Source organism: Calonectris borealis, chromosome 3 (genome assembly GCF_964195595.1).
Source record: "Calonectris borealis chromosome 3, bCalBor7.hap1.2, whole genome shotgun sequence".
Taxonomy (NCBI): domain Eukaryota; kingdom Metazoa; phylum Chordata; class Aves; order Procellariiformes; family Procellariidae; genus Calonectris; species Calonectris borealis.
Window position 1 is genome coordinate 63,419,450 of NC_134314.1, and position 22,721 is coordinate 63,442,170.

Here is a 22,721-nt window from a genome sequence, read left to right on the forward strand (position 1 = left end):
TGCTCCAAGCTGAACAGAAATTCCAAAACCTAATTTTTTTTCCAAATAAACAAAATTCTTGTTTTCTGGCCAGCCTTACAAACAATGATGAACAATGGGGCCAAATTCAGCAAATCACTAATGCATTTAAACGTGCACATAAGTAGTCCCAGGTGTAAAATTAGTTGCTAAAGTAGGTATCTACAATTAAATATCTAGATCAGGGTGGTCTGGTTTCCAGAGTACTTGCAGCCCCAATGAATGATAACACAATTTGAAAGGGCTCATCTCCTACAAGCTTATTCCTATTTTAACAGCCCTTTATCAGCCTTGATCCCTAACTATAGGCATTCATGTTTAAAACATGGACTGTTTAATGCACACATTCAAAGTTTCCAGTTATTTGAATTTTTTAAACATAAAGTTTTTGGTTCTTTGATAGTCTTTAACCCCCAAATCACACATCTGAAAGCTAAGCTAAGCTAAGGTCTACTTTTGCAGATCTCCAGTCACAATAATAGTAGACCAGCCCTGAAAAGTCACCATGCCATGACTGTCTTACTAATTTGTCTCGGGAAACAGAGAATACTTATGAAAAGATAATAATTTACTGTGGTAAATTAGGGCAAAGGAGTGAAAGACAGAAAAAATGTGATAAAAATAGGCATAGTACATAACAGTCAATGAACTCTGCAGATTTAAGTGAACAATTCATTTTTATTTGGATTCTTATTTATACATAGCTTTGTTTACTCTGTTCTCGTAGTGTAAGGGGACTCTCAAATGACACTTTCAGCCACCGATAACTTAAGTAATTTAGATGAGTTGCAGTGAAAATGCGAATCCGCCTTTCACTTTCAATAATTATGAGGAAACCTGCGACTTTGAAACGTAGTTCCTTCTTCTTTCCTTGCTAATTCCTACCCACCTCTTGTTAGTCAAGGGAGTCAAGAAAGAGGCTGAAAGGAGACTGAAAGGGAATATGCATATAGCTACCTGTTTTCCCCAATTTGCCTCATTCTTTGAGGCTCATCTGTGGCCCTTTTACTGTTGCTGACATGCAAGGAAGACCCAGCTGCCAGGGTTCATCTCTTTGCCATGTCGTGAATAAGCCTGCAGAGACACTGCACCACCGGGCACCTCGGTGGCTTCTTCCCCTGAGGGAAAGTGCATTTTCTGCTTGACATTTCCTAACTGCCAGAGGCTCAGATAACAGAAGCCCTATTTCCACCCTACATCAAAATGTCGAAAGCGTTTGGGACTGCAAAAAATAAGTGCGTGCAACAATTTCCCCTGCTTTTCATGAAAGCAGAAAGAAACTCCTGTTTTATTATTCATGATGACTTACTTTCTGCATCCTCTCTACCTTTCTTGAAAGCTTGGGCAAAAGATCTTTCTAACTGTGCACACTGACGTATACGAACCTACCTGACTCCCACTAACAGAGATAAAAAATAATAGATGTACTATAATCCACCACCACATCAAATCAGGGTTTCCAAAGATGGAGGTATTTAAAATACACCGCATTCAAATGCAAAATGAAGACACTGCCTTCTGCAACTAAAAGTATGTGTTGCAGTTATGGTGTTGGATTAGCATGACCTGTACTCGTCGGGCAGGTTGAAAGGTTTTATACAGCTCCTTTCATCGTACTGTATCTCTTAGCACTTCTCAAAATACTGATTTTCAAAGAATATAACAAACAAATTTTCAATTTATTATCAAGTTAGTTAACACAGATAGGACATGTGCTTTCCACCTGTTAATTTAACAGAAGCTCTATTCTAGTCAATAGGTTGACATCATATGAACAAAGAAAATGCTTATATCTGCCAGTGCCAGGTTACTCAGCTTCAATTTTTCTTCCTGTCTTCTGTATTTCCTATTATCCCTTTACTTACTGCACAAACTGAATGCACCACATGTATTTGTTTCTTAAAAAAACAAGCCAAAATTATAACATAATAGAGCCTTGCATCTCAAGCTGCTGCTAAGCAGGGTCAAGATACTAATGTATAATGTATTAAACAGGATGAAAATGCAAACGGTTCAAATGGTCCAAGAAGTTAGATTCCCTACAACGGAAAAATATCTCCAGATACCTGGAAGTCTCTTGCTTATTCCTGTTTTTCTCCCTTTTTATTTGCTTTGCTTTCTTTGATGTTAACAGCTGTGGTTTGTTCTTCATGCTTGCTTGTATGAATGACGAAAGTTAGTAAACTGTATCCATAGTCTTTCCATAGTGTCCAAATATAGCCCACTGAACTTCAGAAAACAAAATGCTGAATTTATTTTTATATACAAAAATGGCAACAGGTTTTTTATCTTGTTGCAGCGATGCTTCTACACTGAAATATCAGTGAAAAATATGATTTTGTTTTTTCCAGCTCAAAAGGTAGCTTCAACTTAATCTTACAGTTTAAAGACTTTATGGGATGGTATATTGCCATGTAAGTGACTCTGAATAAGGCCACAGCCTCACACAATACCTTGTGTATGTAGCCAGTGGTGACACAGGGAAAAAACATTATTCTATAATCTCAAAATTGAGAGCAAAAATTTGACACAAGATTTTGTCCTGGCACTGCTGCATCTAAGAACGTTTCTAGCCTGTGGTTGGTTATTTTATTTATACAAGTTTGCCATGTCCCTGATTAACTCAGACCAAAAAGTGATGGTTGTGAAACTGAGTATTGGCTGAGTTTACTTGAGGGAATTTTTGTAGCAGAAGACTAAGTTATAGGGTCTCTGCTTTCTATACTTATCCCCAGGAAGAACTATTACCTTCTTACTGATTACTCCGGTCTTTGTACTTCTTTCACAAATGTGTACCATGTACATATATTGAAATAATTGCCTAACTTAGAAAAGTTCGTCAAAGGTAGACATGATGTCGTCTTATTAGGAATCATCAAGATTTTTTTCTGATTTTTTTTTGCTTTTCAAAAGTGTAGTTGTGGAATGAAAAAATATTTATCTAAAACATCTCTTTTAAGGTTTTAGATTTTTTCAGAAAGGCAAATGCTTAGAATACTTGGCTTAATAAAGTTGGGTCTTTTTCAGTAAAAACTCCACGTATTCCAGAAAAAAACTCAATAATAATATGGGTTTATTTTCATATAAGTGTTCTGAAAGAAAAACACTAGTTGCTTTCTACCTAACATTGCTTCTTGCATACAACCCAGAGGTGTGCTGAGCAAAAACCCAAGAGCTGGAAATATGCCTCTGAGCTGGGGTAGATGTTTAAGTCCATGACTCCAGGGCAGACCAGGATTTTAACCCTAACAACTTAACAGCTATCTCATGTCAGGAGAAAAGCCTGCCTAGGCCAGCGTCACGTCTGGGACACTAATCTGCTGCAGACTTTCAGCCCGGAGTTCAGGCATCCGGGGGTCAGGCAGGGACCACCCTCCCAGTGACCCCACCCCACCCTGTCTGTCAGAAAGCATTAAATTAATGCCACAGAATAGTTAGGGCTGAAAGAGATACCTCCAACGTTCAACCGGCTGCAGTCTAGCATGGGCTAGCTGCCATAATGTTTCCTGAGATCAACCGTATCAGTTGCATGTACACAGCCCATTTCTGGTTTTCTCACTGTACAATCCAGATCCTAAATTCAGTCTTCATTACCAGCAAAGCCCTTTAAATTGCTCTCTGTCCCAAGTGCTTCTGAATTTATACTGTGCTTCTTACTTAGAAAGGTGTACATTTTGGTGAGTGAATTGCAGGAGAGGCAGAGCATTACTGCTTAACTTGAATTGTTTTTCAAAAACAAAACTGTTCATCCAAATTATTTTCATACACATTTTTCACATCTTCCAGTTGGAGGAAAATGTAACTTGTGTAGTTAGTGACATCTCTTTCTTCTCATATTTTAATACAAAAGAGATGGAGATGAGAAAAAGGTCCAGGCAACAGCAATCATCCCCACCCCCAACCTCATAATGTGATTAGGTAAGGTTTCCTTGGAGGATGGAAATTTTCCATACCAAAAATAGAGGTTCCATACAACTTAAGGCATTTAAATTTGCATGATTTGTCCTTAATATGTGTGGAGGGCTTTTTTTCCAAAGCAAGATTCAAATACAGGACATAATCCCAAGTTGAAATAACAGTGCTGACTTGTTTATTTATTTATTTAAGCTATATTGTTGGCATTTGGGTTTAACTGGTTTTGGATATATTTTAAAATGCAGAACAAAAATTCTAACATCATCGTGGAGAAAAATTCCTTACCACATGAATGGAAAACCTTATTCAAAGGACAGATATTTCCTGTTCTTGGTGTAAAGAAGAAAGGATTTGTTTACTTAATGACTGTATTGTTCAATGAAGGTTCTTATTAAAGTTTTATTAGTATACCACATTAAGAAGTAATTACCACACCTCCGTTTTAAGCTGCAGAATTTTTATTGGAAAAGAATATGTACTTTCAGCTAAAAGTTACTGTTGTTGTGCTGTTAACTTGGAGAGGAGTCTATATCTCTCAATTCACACAAATCCTTCCATCCCCACATACTACTGCTAATGACTACACTGTATGTCCAGAATTTCCATAGGTCAGTGTGCAGAACAACTTAAATATCTTAATTAGGAAGGAGGAATCAAACAACAAAATAACCAATAAAACCAAACATTTAAAAATGAGAACTAGAGATGGGTTTAGGGCTTTTTGTTCTCTCTGCCATCAAGTCCATTCCTAAGTTCTTATTCCTAATTAATCTCCTGGAACTCCCCCACTCATAAAGAGTTTCAGACTTTAAAGGCATGCAGTAATTTAGACTAAATCCAAAAGAATTATACCTCAAAGAAATATTCATAAAACATTGTTTCTGCCTGAGGTATGTCTGAAGATTTAAGATAAGGCATTTAGTAACAGTTAAAAAGTATAACCCTGAGGAGCAATCTGATAAAAAGCTCAGGTCAAGAAAAAACTTGTTTCATTCAGTTACGCTTCCTGGCAATACCCTCATTGCACTCCTAAGCAGCAGAAACACTGGCAGAGTGGTTGTGGTATTCGGTATGGACATAGACTCTCAGCACAGTTGACACACACCAAGCAGAATTAATCGGCAATTAATCAGCAACATCTTTACTTTCTTGTGAAAACAACATAATAATAAAGTAATATGTAACCAAATATGTTTCAGATCTAAAGCCAAAATGGGTAGTCTATAAAGAGTTTATATTTATTCAAGAGGAACATATAATTTGAATAGTATAAATAATAAAGTCAACGAAGGTACTTCCTTTTGTTCATGAAATTACCATTCAAGCACAGTGATGTCTATCTATTTCTTTAAGATGGCAATGGAAGAGGTTTTAATTCTATTGTACAACTGCAAAATGTTCCCTTCGATCTTGTAGCTTAATAGCACCATACTTTTTCTCCTCCTGCTTGGGAGTCAATGTGCAGCTTTGCCCAAAGACAGGGCATGTGAGAATTTACAGTGTGTCCATTTCTTGTTTTACACATACTGGGGTGTACTGTTAGGAAACGTGTTTCCTGACAAGGAAATGCTGACTTCTGTGAAGGACTACCAAAAGGGAACACACACGAGAAAGACCTTAGGCATTCAGATACTGGGCTTCTATAGGAGTTACCAACCTGGACGCTCTGGCACCTAAAGTTTGCTGAAGGGAAAATGTGGGATAAAATAAGCACAAGGCTCATGATTTTGACATGACACAGCCTCCTGAGTCAGCAGAACAAATCTTGGGAACTATTGCTCATAACCCTCTAAAAATTTATATTTGCAGGGTTAACATACAAACATGAGATGGCTTACAAAATAAGTGCGGTTAGGTAATGCCTACATTAATACTATGATTTCCACATTTTCTCACCCTAAGCCAGATCCTGGTACCCTTGTGTAGGGCTCCAACACCCCTCAATGGCACCCATGAAGTCACACAACAAGGGCGCTTTTCAGATGACATGGTTCTTTTGAAGTCACTTGAGAATAATATATTAAAATTATACTGTATTAATTCTCTAGAAACCAAAACTGTAATTGGCACTTCATAAAACAGAAAGACACAGTTGCAGTCCAAGCAACTTAAGAGACCGTAATGGAAAGGTCACTGAAATGAGGGGATGGAGAAAGGAGACTGAAGATCATTAGTTTGCAGTTTATAATAATTTGCTTAGATACATACATTTTCTCAGGTTAGGGTGTTTTGGATTTAAGGGGGGTTTTTTTGAGTATTTTAGTTAAATCCAAGTTGTAAATTATTTTCATACCAGGTAAAACTTCACTTCAATCTTGGTGTAAAAAGAAATTATTCACCATCTACCTCTGGTTCAGTTGTCATCTCTGGATTTTGATGTCATGTACGCTATGTGTGGACGTGGTGAAGTGATATTGTCTGACTATTGTCTGTCTATATTTCCACTGTTATTAATGTTCTTTCTTTCTATTTTACCCCTGGGAGTCAATGAATCTATGCTCTGGACACAGCTGCCTTGCAAGTGGAATCAGAGATGGAGAGGGTATCATAACATTATTCTCTGAAAACCAAGCCCAGTGGCTAATGCTGGTGTTGCAGAGGGAGAGGTTGGTGCTGAAAAGAAACACTTTAAACAGTTAGATCGGAAATGAAATTTTTTCCCCATTTAAATGACATTGGAGCAATTAAATGTGGCCCTATAGAAAATTTGCTTAAGATGCTGCTACTATGTGACTTGTCTGAATTAGAAAGTTGATCTTAAGAAGTAATGCCGAGATGCTAGTAGGACCAAGATAGATCTGTCCTGTGATCCATCCGGAATCACACTGTGCAAGCCCCACCAAGTCAGATTTTACTACCTATGAACCTGCTGTTCTAGTATTTACACAGAAGATGCTTTATAATTGCTCATCTAAGGCCCAGTTCTACTCTGAAATATTTTATTGCCTGCTATGATAAGAAGTGTTGATCGGTTGGCTGCAGAAAATTCCTAGACACAATTTGCTTGTCTTTTCAGTGCACTACCTAGTCACAGGCTTACTCTAAAACCACACACAAAGCTAAGGATGAGGAAGAAGAAACAAAGACATGGTACAAGACAAAATGGGGTTAATCAATAGCAATCCCCTCCTGAAGATCACCCCACAGATCATCTCGGAATTGGGAGATGAAACTCAGAGAGCTTCACAAAAATTGTACCCTCCCTTCTCCATGCTTACTGTTGGTCATATTTTAAATTAAGGCTCCTGTCATCTAACACTTGTATGCAACTAGAAATTACATAACTTCTGACTTTCATTTAACCAGAAAATCACATGAAATACATATTTTCCAACCACGTGCTGGCATAGTCAATACATTGCCATAATGGATGGATGTTGTTTAATTAAAAAAAAGAAAAATCAAAGAAACTGGATTAAATTAACTAGACGTTCAAGTTTGCTGATGACAGAAATTAAGTAGATTGGTTTTGCATACCAAATATGGAATAAATAATGCAGCAATAGCTGCATAATTTAAGTATTCTTATTTTAAAGACATACAAGTGAAATGGAAGAAGTCTACTGCAAAACAAGACTATGTTCCACTAAGAAATATGAAATTTGATGTGACAGTAAAATCTGTGGTCATATGTAGTTTCATCTTTGATCACAGAATGAAATAATATATGAAATAATTTTACATATGAAATAATTTAGCAGAATATGAGAGAAGACAGTGTTTCTGTTATTTCCTGAGACAGTTGCTTGGGAAACTTTTAACATCCAGCCAGTTCAGCTGTACGATTCTTTAACACTGCAAAGCCTAATGGGCCAATTCAGGCTTGCACTGAAGAGACAGCCCTCCAGATCAAAGGGCAGACAGCTTGCAAAGTCTGCAGTGTAGGACGATCGTTTGGTCTCCAACCTAATTTACCGAAGCTGAAATTGCTTTGCAGGGGAACGTACAGGAAAATACAGAACATTTGTTTATGTCAGGCTGCATGATGCAATTTGCTAGAGTTATCACATTTAGCAAAACGTAAATGTTCAAGCCAGAGAACAACAAGCAGTTACTGTCTGGTATCACTCAAGTTAAAAATCAGTGCCCTCGTTTAGGTCCTGAAGGCTGCCCTTCTGGCTTTCAATCAATCAGTCTCTTAAACTGGAGTCCCTTTGTATTTTCACACTGGGGTCTGTGGTATTACTAAAGCATTCCACTGTCAAAAAGCAGAGTTACCCTTGGCAACAAGTTTTTTTTGGAGTTTTTACTTCCTTATCAGAGATTGCTCTGAAACTGAACATGAAGATTAACTAGCAGCTGCTGGTGTGCTCTAATACAGGCCTTTCTTTAACTGAAAAGAGGCTCCCTTTTCTAAGGGAGATCAACAGTGGAAAACTTTGGTGCTTATATAAAAATATGCCCAATGTAACGTTTTTCAGTTAATGCTAAATAATTAAGTGTTTTAAGTAAATAATTAAGTTTTTTCTGGTGATATGCTTGGCCTGTTTTCACTAGTCACATCCTAAGCTCAGTGCCAAAAAATTACATAGGGTTATAGCTGAGAAAAATCCATTTTTCCTAAAGGCAAATTTAAAATAAAAAGGGTTATTTTGCAATTTTTGCTCCTATAGCAATCTCTTCTGTCCCCTGACCATTTTGGTGGGACACGTGTCCCCTGATTCATCCATCTGAGAGCTACATATCTAATACAGGCTGGTTATCTGGGTTCTCTCTTCAGTCAATGAATGGAGAGAGAGACTGAGTCACCATCCCTGGAAGTATTTAAAAGACGTGTAGATGAGGCGCTTAGGGACATGGTTTAGCGGGCATGGTGGTGTTGAGTTGATGGTTGGACTCGATCTTAGAGATCTTTTCCAACCTTAATGATTCTATGATTCTACACAGGGGATGCTTGAGCTCATGTATTTCAGACACCTCCTCTAGGCTGATACAAATGGCTATTTTTGCCACTGTAAGGTCATTTAAGCAGCTGGCTCAGACCTGTAGATAAGTCAAGTTAGATGAGAGGAAGTCCATCTTCATGGTTGGAAATTTACTGTCTTTAATATGTTGCCTGAGTTTAATTTAGTATGCATGAGGTGTACTTAAGAGATACTGAATTTTGACCACATAGTCTAATCCCCAGCATGGGGCTTCTTCTCCATTTCAGCAGCACTAAACCTGCTCACTCCATTCTCATAAGCAGGTTCAAATTATGCACACAAAAGAAGTGCTTTATACAGGCATCCAAATGTTTAAAAGCTTACAAAATGCAATCTACTATCCTCCTTTCCAACACCAAATGCCCTCTAAAACTGGGCATCCCATTAAAAAAGTTCTTTTACAGACTCTGTAGTATTTTATGCTCTTGGGCACAGCCGCACCACAGCCTTTCTGCCAGTATTTCTCTGACTATACTACTTTCAGAAAAACCCAGAAGGTTTGGAACTGTAGGAAAATGAGCAATTCTTAGAGAAAAGACATGTAGATACAGCTAAATGACCCTACTACCCAACTGATTTTGTTATTTTACATACACTGTTTTTCCTACTCTTAATAGTGAAATTCAATGTCGGACATGTTTTTGTCTGTGGGATTATTGTTACTGAAGCCCAGGAACTACTTTCCCTGAGGAAAACACAGTATATTTCAAAGAAATTAAGAAAATAAAGAGGGAAAATTTACAAAGTGTTGAAACTAGCATGGACATGCTATACACTGAAGCTGAAAATCTTCACGCAAATCGATTATGGCATGTCTGGCACGTAGAATATACATACCATTCCTTCACCAGTAAATACTGTAAATTTTCGGAAGTCTATACACAGCATTAAACAATTTGTCAGGTGTAGTGGGAGACCACAGGTACAGAGAATTCACAGGAAATCTAGAGGCAGTAGAGAAAATACTGTATCTTAAGGTTTTTTAATTGCGGTGGAAAAAACAGCGGAGCACATCGGAGACCTACAGTTAATGCAAAGCCAAAGTAATGAATATTTAGCAGATGCAGTTACATTAATAAGCAATACAATTAAATTAAACAAATGGAAGACATGGAGTATTGAAACCTAAACTAAAGACAGTAATAAAAAAAAGCTGTATCTGTAGAATCACAAGTAGAAAGAGCAGTAAAAACAAGCTTTGAACATACAGCAAAAGCTGTATTTACCGAAATACTGGGAAGTATTTCTCATGAATGTGAAACAATTTTTCACTTTCATGCCGCTGGTAAACATCTGCATGATGCCAGCTCGTGGTAAGAAAAAAATAAGTTCAGCAAATAGGCAGGAAAAAACAACCATAAACAAATAGTCTTACAAACTGTCAGAGAGGGACGTGTCAGCACACATATCCACGCACATTGAAAATCATGAAAATCAGACAACTCAATGGTACAAGAGTGAAAGGATCTGAGTGTGCTGCCATCGAATAACTCTTTTTTAAACTGAAAGAGCAATAACAAAGAGACTTTAAAAACGGGCGATTTACAAGAGGGAGGGTGCGGCAGAGACTCCTTTTTTCAGTGCGTGCTCCTCTGGGCAAGCACCTCTCGCTCTGCAAGCCCCGGCTCCCAGCCCTGGCGCGGCAGTGACTCTGCCTGCAAGGGCTCTCCGCACCCGAGGAGCTGCCTTTAGCGTGGCTTCAGCAGGGAGACAGAAACCTTTTCATGCAGAGGTCAGTGCATGGACATGCCTGTGTGTCTGCTCTACCAGCGGGTCCCTCCCTCCCTCTGAGAGGACCTGCCGGAGCGGAGGTCCTTCCCCAGGTGCAGTCGGTGAAACATCAGGATTCTTCAGGGATGCGTTTAAGAGGCACATTCAGGACCAGTCAGAATAAAGATATTTACAGAGAACTGCAAAAATCCTAGCAAGAAATAACCTTAAACCCATCTCCAGAAAGTCTGGGCTAATAAGTGGAATGCTTTTTTCCTAAGAAAGCTGCTTCTGAGAAAGCTCCAGGCTAAATTCCGTATGTGAGAAAAGTAAAAATCCCTGTAGGGTAGTAAACCTGAGGCACATACCACAGCCTGAAGCTCAAAGCAGCAAAACAGGCCAATGCACATGTAGCTGCAGGAGGATTTTGCAGCCAGGCAGCGATGTATGCTCTCCCACGTGAAGAGCAGGCAGGGTCCACTGCTCCAGGACCACTGCGGAGCCATCCTGCAAACAGCTGACTTGACAAAAAAGGGTTGCCTGCGATTACCTCCAAGCAATCTCTTTCATCTGTTCCACATATTGTTATTTTCTAAATTGACCTATTACCCTGATAATCGGTTCTGCTAACAAAAAACACATGGGAGGGAAAAACCCATAGAAGTTTAACAAATTTTCAAGCAACCACCGCTCAGCCAGGTAGGCAGCTTGAAGCTGAGGAGTGATGTACTCCATCAGAGTCACAAAACCAGCTCAGTGCCTGGTGTTGGTTGTAATATGGGTAACTCTTATCACTATTATGCTCAGCTATTGAGAAATCATCTTATTTTGTTTTATTTCTTAGCAGGCATAATGTTATTATTGAGTTATTTCTCCGGGAGTTCACAGAGGCATCAGCGAAGATCTCGTAACAGAAGGCATTGTAGAGACATGTAGGAAGACACAATCTCTTCCCTAGGGAAGAAGTTGCAAGAGATATGAAACAAAGGAAGATTAAACAGAGAAGTCCTAACCCTGGCTGGGTGCCCCGATATCGCAGTGAAGCTCTGTTCTCCATCGGTAAATGCAGCATAAGGAGAAATTACTTATCCGTGTCCTTATTCTACCTATGAGATGAACGCAAGATTACAGTTTTATCTCTTGCACAATTTACATGTCATATAGAGCAGCTTGATCAAGAACAGTCAATGAAAATACGCTGTTTCTCATTACCTGAGGTTCTTGGAAACTAGCATGAGTATTATGTAAAGAGAAAGAAAAGACATAAGATCTGACATAATTTACCTTCGACCGATTTTGAGATCTCTTATGCTAGTTATTTCTTTACCTTATGCTAACAGAAGAACTCAGACCTTCCAATCGTTACCCAAACAAGCCTTTTGATTCACTGCAAATCAACAGCTTGCTTATGCAAGCAATCAGGTGGAGGACCATGCCCGAGCTACCCAGAAGGCAAAGGCAGTACATTGTGACATCTGCAAAACAGCTTCTCATCGTCCAGGGAGTCATTCAGTTTGAGGGATTTTTTTTTCCATGAGAAAAAAAAGCACAAAAGAGGAGAAGGATGTGGTCCCGACATCCACACTATCCAGCATCAGAAATGTTTTGTTTGTACGAGCACCGGTCTGGTCCCATGGACCATTGGCCCATGCGACTTATGGGGGACTTATGTTGTGCTCCTGGTGCACACCCTCCTGTTGAGTTTCACCCAAAGGGATTCAGTTCATGAGCCCCACAACTGCTCCATGGCAGTAACCATGCTGAAGTAAACAAGAACATCTTGAAGATTCGCTGCAAAAGCGTGCTTCTCATCCAAAATACGACGCTACTGCAAATGCACCCTAAGACCAAGTGTTATCACTTACCCAGCTGTTGCACCACTAGATTGTATTTATGAAACATATTTATAAATGGTTTGAATATGTTCTGCCTGACAGTATATAGGTACTCCTTTCTAAAATAATGCATGGTCAATGGAAGTTAAAAAATCCTTTTTAATATGGAATCTGGATTCAGAATCTGGCATTCGTTAACCAGAGATGATTAAATGTCTTGGCCTCTACCATTAATGATAGTTCTAATTTTTTCTCAGACAGTTTCCTTCATTAAAATATTGTGCTTTCCTGATGAAACTGATATTTTAAAAAAGACATTATTATAAAATGCTCAGAGCAATTTTCAAGAAGAAAGAAATGACAGAGAACAGCTGAACAGTATCAAAAATATTCTTGTGGCTGTTGCACCTACTTGAGACTCCAGATCACCAGCAGATTTACACATACACGCAGCCAAGCGCACACTTCTACGGTGTTGATGGCACACATTGTCCAACAAGAGCTGAACTGCACTTCAGTGCTCCACAAAATCATACAGGAGGACAGAAATGGCCAAAGTCAGCTCACACGTACACTACTTAAGTAGACTGAATTATACCTGAGACAAATTTGTACCATTTTCTAAACTTTGGTTTTGTCTGTAAAAATGAGATGTGTAGGTTTGTATGAAAATGATGCTACAGAAGAAATCCAGAATCAACATCTACGTAAGTATTTAACTAACACAGACAGTTTGATCTGGCCAAATAATTAATCTGTCCTCCCCTTTGTGAAATTCAATCTTTGTTTGCATAGCTAATAGCCTCCTGAGTAGCCATAAGCCTCATCCATTGTGCATCAGTAGGCTTTAGGAAATGTTTAATCACTTTGCAAGAGTGCGTAGATACAATTCCACAACAACCCTCTGTGTGTCATCTACAAAGGTCACGTATATGAAAATATAAGTTGTGCCCCTGAAAAGAAATGCTAAGTGTTCCTACATAATTATTCTCTCTTTCTGTAATTATTTTTCTCTCTCTAAGCATTTTTTAAGTGGCAAGATGAAATTTCTGAAGGTGGAAAACCACTGAGGATTCTACTCTAATTTTTAACTTTATAAAAAACCAAATAAATTGCTGATTTCAAAATATGATTTTTAAAATTATAATATTCTTTATACATCATCATAAAAATAAAGAATATAAAACTATTCTGAAAAACTAGTCAATGTATTTCTGAGCTAAAATCATGTTTTAGTCTCAACCAACCACATTTTTTTTAAAAAATGAATAACCATATGTGCAGTCAGGCAAAGCATTTAAAAATAAATTCAGAAAATATAAATAATAAATAGTTCCAGAGAACTTTTTAGCAGCACAGCATGTATCTACAACTTCCACCAAACTTAACAGGGAAAGCATGATTCTGATATACCAACATTTTGAAGCTCTCTCACTTGAAAGCAGAAAGCTAGAAATCCTGACATATATAATATATTACAAGCAAATTCTGCTTTTCATACAGATCTGTGAAAGTAGCAGTCACAAATTTCAAATGTCATTAAAGATCAAGTACCTGAAGGCAGAAATTTGGACCTTGCAATTCTTCATTCTGATAAAGTGCGGAAACCCACAATATTTCAGAATAACTATAGGTATTTCTCAGACATACACTGGAGATCATGTTAAGTTCTCTGAGTTAATTTAAAATTTCAGTCTTTCTGAATACATTGGAGAAATATGACTGACAATAATCCAAAAAATGGAATAGAATTGCACACTTGAAAGCATTGATGTGTTCAAAGAAAGATGAAAATGAGGGCCAGAGTTATCTCACTCTGCTATCTGAAGCAGCCTAGAACAATAATAGGTTGCTCTTTTAGGAGGTCTTCAGTATATTGCTTCTGGGAAGGAATGTGAGAACCATCTTTCCCCCAACACTCTTAAGCTTTCAGTTCCAAACTGAAAGAAATGATAGAAAATGTGCTATAGGAAAACTTGTTTATGCATGTGGGTTTTGAAATCACCTTGGATCCTGCTGAACCTTGGGTAGATGTTTACACACTTTCATTAATTTTTAAATAAACTACAACATCCTTCTCTTTTTTCATAATATTTGGTTTTTACACAGCTGAAGATAACAAAGTCTGTGCTCACGTGATGTAATGTGGCATAACTCCACTGTGGTCATCGCAAGAGAGGTGATTGGAATCAAATAAGAACCTGGCCCTTTACTTGAGCAAACTTCACCATTTAGTTCTTTTTTAATATAAAGTTACTCTCCATTAAAAGAAATTAATGACATTCTTATATAAAAGTAGAACGTTGATGGAACATGCTTTTAGACAATTTTACTTAGTCTTTGCCAAAAATGTTTAAGAACAGAAATAATTTTCAACCTCATTTTCTTAAGGGAGGGAGGACATAGGAGAAGAGAAAGAAAGAGGCTCTGTCACTGCGCGTGCCGGTTGTCAGGGCATACCAGGATCAGACCCAGGGCACACACACACATACACTTGTTTGTGAAGACAGACGAGAGGTCTTGTTTTCACTCCAATAAGTAGTGAAACAAATTTTGGAAGTGCAATAATTGATTTGAAGATTAGTCATTATCTGAGCTCCTCTAAATTTGCTCAATCAGAATCACTCACCTTTGTCACATGATGCTTTTCATGTTGTACGGGAATCTTAAACATTTGGCACCAGTATGTTGTATCCTTGTCTGGTACAGGCACCTGTCTTAATAAAAAGGGCAAGAACACAATATTATAAAAGTCACATTACCCTGTTGCATAAGCCGAAAGCTTTGGCTGCCACCTTATCCCCATCTCCATATAAATCCAAAACCCGGAGTAACTTACGTCTTTGTTTGTCAAGTCAAAGTATGGCAAAGAGGCAGATAAGACTTCTTCTTCTTTCTCAGGATTCAGTAAACGTAGACTCTTTGTACCACGATTAGACCCATGGTAATTTTGACCTGCTTCTCCCATGTCTTTGTGGTGGTAGGCCCATATTACCCGCACCGTGCTCTCCTGGGGGGAAAAAAAAAAAACAAAAACCAAAAAGTCCGTAAGAATAGGAACAATATCTTCCTTACATAGTTCATGTAATTCCTACGATAGGTATGATGTACGTATTGCTCTGTTTGAACAATGACAATGTATACCAGAGGAGCAGTCACCTACTGACACAATTTTGTCTTTAAAATTAATAAAGTTTTATACCCAGAGGGTTCATTGGAGATACGCAGAAGTTCAATCTCTCTCTGATAGATTCCTTCATTAATGTCGCAAATTTAAATCACATCTGCAAATAGCAGAACAGACTCATAAAGAGGTAACCAACAAACGCATGAAAATAGTTTTTCTAGAGAGGTCACTTATTTGGCCAGAAATCAGAAGGTTTCTCCCCACAACATTTTCCAGGCTCAGCTCTGTAAAGATGTGAATACTTTCTGTGAACTGCTGTCCTCACATGCTAGGGAAGATAGACATTCAATTACGGAACAGTTTTACGTCTTAACAATCAATCTACAGCCACAGCACGGATCAATTCTCTGTAAACCATTCTCGGATTGCAATAATCACCTTTGAGACAAAGTACTCAATAAATCCTGAAGTATCCCAGATGATAAATTAGACTGAGAATTTGGAGCAGGTGCGAAGACCATAGGTCTATTGACTGCCTGGAAATCTGGCAGTTTGCACAGCTGTGGTTCTCTTCCTGCATCTTTCAGCTCCTCATGTTGTTATTATTGCATATATTGTGAAAACATAGATAATGAAAATAGGGTTACACTACTATAGCAATGCTTGCAAAATGAGTAGTAAACAAGCCAAAGCATAGAAAATCTTGCAAATCTCTCTAACCTATCTGTCATTTCCAATACAGTCATCAACTCCATATAATTTAAAATTATGCTTAGGAAACAGTACAGCAGTGTCCCTAGGCCACAGAAGAATTTACCATGTGAAGTATTTTACTATGGAAAGAGTTTTATCATAAAACTCTTCGACTTCTTAATTTTGAATAAAGAATTAAAGAAATATATACTTTAAATATATCTGCTCCAAACTTTTTAAAAAGTTTAATTTATCTTTAAGATCAATTACAAGTTAGCGTAAGACCTAAAAAGTGTTTCTCAAGTTGACATCTTTTGAATGATTGTAACTGTGGGATATGTGACTTGATGGCCCAGAGGTACCTGTTTCAATCCTGTGTTCACCTGGTGTGTTAGAAATTAGAAAACATAATGCATTAAAGTAGAAGGACAAAGCAAGCTGAAATTAAAATATATGAGCTTAATAAAACGAGCACAAGTATTTCACATGGTTAATAAAGTTGACCAACAGATGTTTTGGAAAGTGAATTTTTCTAATTCTGTCCTTTTATTAAAAAGATATTTTAATAATCAACTTCATAACCACGTATACATTTGGCCTGTATTAATTACTTCATCTCTCTACATATAGGCAGAGCCTCTTACCGTTATGCTTTTATCATTTGTATCACAAGTGTGCAGTTCTCTGCTAAAAGCCAATATTGTATGTGTGCTGTTTTCCATGGCATATTCCAGATGGTAATCCTGCTGAGGGTCCTTTTTAAGTACTCTGTTTTCATCCGTAAAATAATCCTGTCAAAAATAAAAGGTGGGCCATTATTAAGATCTAATATTAAATTAAAAATAAAACTTTACGTCCAATACTGAAGCCTCTTAAAACACATCTTTATGTAAAATGTTGAAGTATCATAGTTTTGTATCAAATGATAAATTTGAGGTGGCACCAAACATTTTTTTGATTAAAAATCTTCAGAAAGGCAAGTCTTCTTGATAAGCAGCTTAAAGAATGTCTTGAGCAACTTTAACAATGTGCTGCCTGTACGTAACTGCAGAAATAAAGGCTGTACGCAACAACCAAGAAGCCTAATTTATCGTGACTGGGGTGTCGTGAACTTCGGGGGAAATTACAGAGAGAACGAATTTCACTTAATATTCACATCAACACAAATTTTTCTTTCTTTTTTCTTCCCCACAAAAAGCAAAACTCTTGCATGAACGTCAACTAGAACCAGAAACCCTACGGCTTAACTAGCACAGAAAGTGCCCAGTTCAGACAAAAGGTGCTGGGTTGGGGTTGGGTTGGGGTTTTGGGGGCAGCTGTTTGTAAGAAAGACGCTCCCCGACTGGGGTTCAGCAGAGGCACCATACAATGGAGGAGAGGCTGCAGCGATGCCGGGTCATTAACCTCCTCACCCCGAATTCCTGCAGCCCCACGAAGCTGGGACCCAGCCCTCCCTCCCCTCCCACCCCAGCCACCTGGAAAGGGCTCGCCACCACCTCAGATGCACCTCCTCCGGCCGCCCTCCTTTGAGGTTTAGGCTGTTTCTGCCCGGTTTGGGATGGGGAGAAGGGGCTTTTAACTAATAGATATATTTCTCATGCTGAACAGCCACAGGCAGACACCATTAATCGTGCGGCATCCTTGCAGAATAATGCAGCACCAGCTGTTCCTGGAAGGCATTTACTTCTGTAGCTATTTGGACCTCCATTCACTTTTAGAGAGATTTCTACCTTTCCCCTTTTGTTAAAGTGGAGGTAACCAAGCAGAAAAATTGTAAAATATTATGTCCAAGTCTTTTGATACCGGTAAAAGTAGCCGATACCTTATTAATTCACTAAAGGATCATTTAGGAGCTGTAATTTTAAGCTTAACCCCACCCTAGAAATGCGTGTGTGTGCAGGAGACCACATGCACACCAGTCAGCATTCACAAGCTGGTCTGCCTTTTATAGATGTACAAATAACTGCATGCCCAAACATTTCATTAAGGTAAATTAATTTGGATGAAAATTTGTATAAAATTATTTCAGTCATGATGCAGTTTCAAGGAAGAAAAGGGTAAAAAGCTGACCATTTTTTATCAGTATGAAAATATTCAGATTTAATTCTGTCTTGCCAAAACTACTGAAATAGTTTGGATTTTTTCAGTTCTAATCTAAATTTAAAACATTTTGAAAGGTACTGAAAAGAGTCCTTCTTTTCCTGTCAGCACTTCTCGTGACTACAAATGAATAAGTACATATGTGAAAGAATACACACATGGAAAAATAATCACCAAAAAGAGCAAAAGAGGGGACTGGAACCTGAAGTTGTATGCTGAAAGAAAGGGAACTCATGAGTTATGTTTGTTTAGAGAAAAAATTTTGGATTTGCTTTTCCAGAGGGAAATAATGGGCCTGTTCTGGGATCGTACTTGAAGACAGGTACTTTATGGGATCAAAATGCTTTGCTTCAACCCTGCATCAGAGCTTGGAAAGAGGCAGTGTACGTCTATATGCAATACCATCCCTGCTCTGAAAACACGCCTCTATGGAATCTCCGCTTCCATCTTAAAAATAGTAAGGGCTTGTCTGGACAACAAACGTAACCTTGTGGACATCAGCTTTTATTAAACTGTGATCTCTTTGCTGAAATGTTACATTAAATCTAAGACCCTTGTATTAGAATAAGCACCCACACATTGAATTATTGAGGAATACAAATTCAGCAATAGCTTTTCCTCATGTGAACAGAATGAAAGTCTTTGCCTGAAACAGCTGTGAAGGAAAGCTCAGAAATGTGAAGCAAAGTTAGGTGTGCACACTCAAATATTTTGCTGGTAAACTTCACCATTTCTTAACAAGTCTAGAGGACACAGCCGTATCCAAAAAAACCTCTTGAAATATAGCCCTGACTTCCATAAGCCTGCAGGGAGAATGCAAAAATAACTCAAAGAAGTTGTGTAATTAAGGTATTAGCTCAGATGTTCCTTGATAACGTGATTGTCAGTGTAATTATCTCACTTGCCTGGATGACAGTCAAAGACAGGTCACAGCTCTGGCTCGGTGCGAGGGGCTCATTTTGTAGCTGCCAGCGAATGCTTTGGGGAAGGCGGTGCGAAAGCCCAGGCACCAGGAGAGGACCACGCTGCTCCCCGCGGCAGGAGAGCTGCGCTGGGAGAGCTGCGTTGGGCGCTGGCAGCGCTGCCTGCCCGGGCGCTGGCTGCCTACCCTTGCTGTCGACGTTGAACAGCACCTTGCTCCGTGACTCACCTTAAATTATTTTGTGGGTAGATGCTAATCTGACCGACTAACATTAATCTTTCCCATGTGAAAACTTCTGTGAAGTAATGAATTCTTTGTCTCTACTTACTTTCTCTGCCTGATACACGCCACCTTGAAACAGCCTTTGAATATCAGTGTGCTGAGAAGACCTGGGAAGCAAATTTATGTAGTGCCCAGGAGGCCGGAGATGTCCGTTTATTCCCCAAACCCTACAACTCCACTGAGTGCAGTGGGACTGCCCTACAGGAATCAAGTGTGAGTATGCTTGCCAGGAGCTATTTAGGAGTTAGCGAACTGCCTCTGTTACTATTTTTATTTTCTTTGTTGAAAATGATCCAGGTGTTCATCACAAAAATAAAATCAAATAATGTAACAAAAAAATTTCTGAACAGCTCAGAACTTGATTGCTGAACCTCTCACATGAAAATGGTCTGTTTACCAGTTTTAAAACAAAGTAAGGCCACATGGCCAAGGAAACATACCGATCTCTTCCTGTTCACAGAGAAGATTTTAAGTCAAACTACGCAGACTTTGCTCAATTTACTCATCAGAGCTTAAAAGCCTTCAAGATACATGTTTGTGTACAAAACGTAGTGAACAAAAGGAGGTTATCAAAAATGAAGACATGCTGACAAACTGTGATGCCACATCCTTTTCAGCAGCATCTTAGAAAAGTAAGAAAAAGTTAGTTGTAGATACATCTATATAGATACATCTGTATCTTTATACACCTCCTATGCTTCCTTTCAGAGTAGAAAAATAAGAATAAATCCCCCTATGGTACAAATGCAATCATAACCACCACATTTGGACAGCCTACACTCTGTTTAAGTCCTTGCGTCTAGTCAAAGGAGAAAGCTGGGCACCTCTAAAGGCCTTTGAAAAGTGGCTTACAAGGCCAAAGGACAGCACAGAGGATGGATCACCAGAGGCCAGAGAGGGGAGTTAGGCATCTGGGCTTCAGCTGAACTGAGGATACCTAAATATGGTTCGAAACTCTCTCAGGGCCAGACTGCTGTAACACAGGACTCATCTAAATTCACAAGTTTCACTCATTTAATTCTGTAGAGAAAGGAGTGTGACATTTTCATCAACAGAATTACAGTGCTTCGATATCTATCACAGATGGTCTGAAACGTGCCTCGTATTGAAACAGTTTATTCTTCCTACCAGGTGGGAAAAGGCTCTAAAGTGGCGACCTCTTTTACACAGATTTGGTTTTGCCACTCCATACAGTTAGCTAGAAAAACCTGTGTCTTTTGCAGGATAGATTATACTGATACGAGTCCCCCTGAATTTCACAGAGTCCCAGCAGAGATCTACAATAATTATCAAGTCCTTAAAACTGAATTTCTGAAACACTCACAGCACAAACCTGACGACATGGATTTATGTGCCGATTCAGCACTTGCATCCAGATTCTTCAGTTTCTTATACACACAAAAGTATATATCATACGTTAAATAAAGATAAAGTTTTCAAGTTTCACATCAACTTCACAGACGTGTAAGCATTACAAAAAGAGAAGATAAGGGTGAAATGACTATATTTTTCTAGTATGAATATCTTTCTTTGGTTATTTAAATAGTAAGTGTTTAAAACAAAGTTTCAGAAATATTATTGGTCATGCTACATAATAGCAAAGATGTTATTTTTATTTCAGAATTTGCCTGTGTAAACTGTTTACATGTGGAACAGTTAAAGTTTCTGTAATCCCTTTGATAATGGCATTTTAAACTCTGGACTAAGTTGTGCAATCAGTCAAAAAATTAGGTATCTCCTTCCTCACATTACCTAGGAATTGAAACAACATATGGAAAATGAAAAATCTTCCTGACAGTACAAGTTATTTTATGTTCTTTTCCAGATGTCAAGCCGATCATGTTATACTGTTTTTCAGTTCCCATTAACCTCTCTCTTTCTTAAAAAAAATGTTTTGCAGCATATATGGTTTCTGATTGCTGCTCTACGAACAGTCAGGAAGAGTAATTTCTTAAGGATGTGAAAAGAGGCTGGTTTCTCCTTCGAGACTGTAAGCACAGCTGCAGAGGGAAGCCTGACCCCGAAAGCACCACCAGCTGTCATCGCAGGCTTGAACAGGTGTTTATGGGACTCCCTCCCCAGATCTTTACAATCTACAAGATCATTTTGTTTACGATATCCATTTCCCATCCTAAATTATATATGGCACCTCTCAACCTCAAGAAGCATAAAATAACTCTCACACTGTGGCCTCGTCCAGCAATCGCCTTGCCGGCTCGGCTTGCGAGCAGCTCTGCCGCCGGGATTTACACACGCTGCCCTTCTCTAACCGGGAGATCTCTTCCTTTTTCGCAGCAATTTAACGCTTACAAGCAAGTAAAGGGACAAGCTAGGAAAGGGAAAAACAAGCTGTGTTGCAACTAGTCCTCACCTATGGTCTGTAGTCAACCATGGAGTTTTGAACATCCCCAAACTACCACATTGATGCCTAAACCAGGCTGAAGACAAGTTTGGCAAAAGGAATCGGGAGGCTGTAACCAAGATGAAAGTTGACGCAGGAGGGGATCTATCTGAGTATAAATAGGATGGATAAATTGCTACAGTACGCAAAAGAACTGACCAAAACGTTTGTTTGAAATAAGCACCAAGCTATGCCTTTCTGGGTTTCCAAAAAAATAACTGTGGTTAACATTTCTCTTTTTTATTGTTGCATTCAATTTAGATGGAATCCTGCTGCTCATGGTTCCAGCACACACTGGATGTTACCACCAAAAAGAAGCTGGTTTTACATTGTATTTGGCAAGAAGCAAACAGAGCATGAGTTTACAAATAAGCAAACTAAACTTTTTTGCAACCTCAAATAAATTTCAGCTTGAGTTTCAAGCAAAGATCTTACTATGCTCTCATGTTAGGGAAAAACAGAGCCCACCCACAGAAAACTAACACGAAGCAGGAGACTGAAAGCATCACTGCTCCGTATAAGAATACCTTGAGAGCATTCCAGTTGACTGATCCAATCTTGGGATTGGCCCCAAATGAAAAAATATCCACAGAAAGGGTACAGCGACAGCAATCAAGCAGTTGCAAGAAGTTCCTAAAGTAACCGGGATCAGTAAGTTCAACTGCTGCCCTATGAGCAGTCTGTTTGTAATTAATTTATTGATTGATTTATTTATTTTTACTTACAAAGCAGATTAGTATGAAGTGATTCACTCCTTGCTAGGAAGCCTGGATCTCGCTCATGCAGTCAGTTC

General features: G+C 38.6%; 1 protein-coding gene across 1 annotated transcript in view; it reads right to left on the reverse strand.

Annotated features, from left to right (window-relative positions):
- MOXD1 (monooxygenase DBH like 1) overlaps positions 1–22,721 on the reverse strand; it is a 51,032-nt gene that overhangs the window by 21,993 nt on the left and 6,318 nt on the right. Inside the window, exons 2-4 of the mRNA XM_075148096.1 lie at positions 16,868–17,014; positions 15,243–15,413; positions 15,033–15,116 (exon numbers count right to left, since the gene is read on the reverse strand). Of these exons, the coding sequence (XP_075004197.1) occupies positions 15,033–15,116; positions 15,243–15,413; positions 16,868–17,014 (402 nt within the window). The remainder of the gene's footprint in view (positions 1–15,032; positions 15,117–15,242; positions 15,414–16,867; positions 17,015–22,721) is intronic.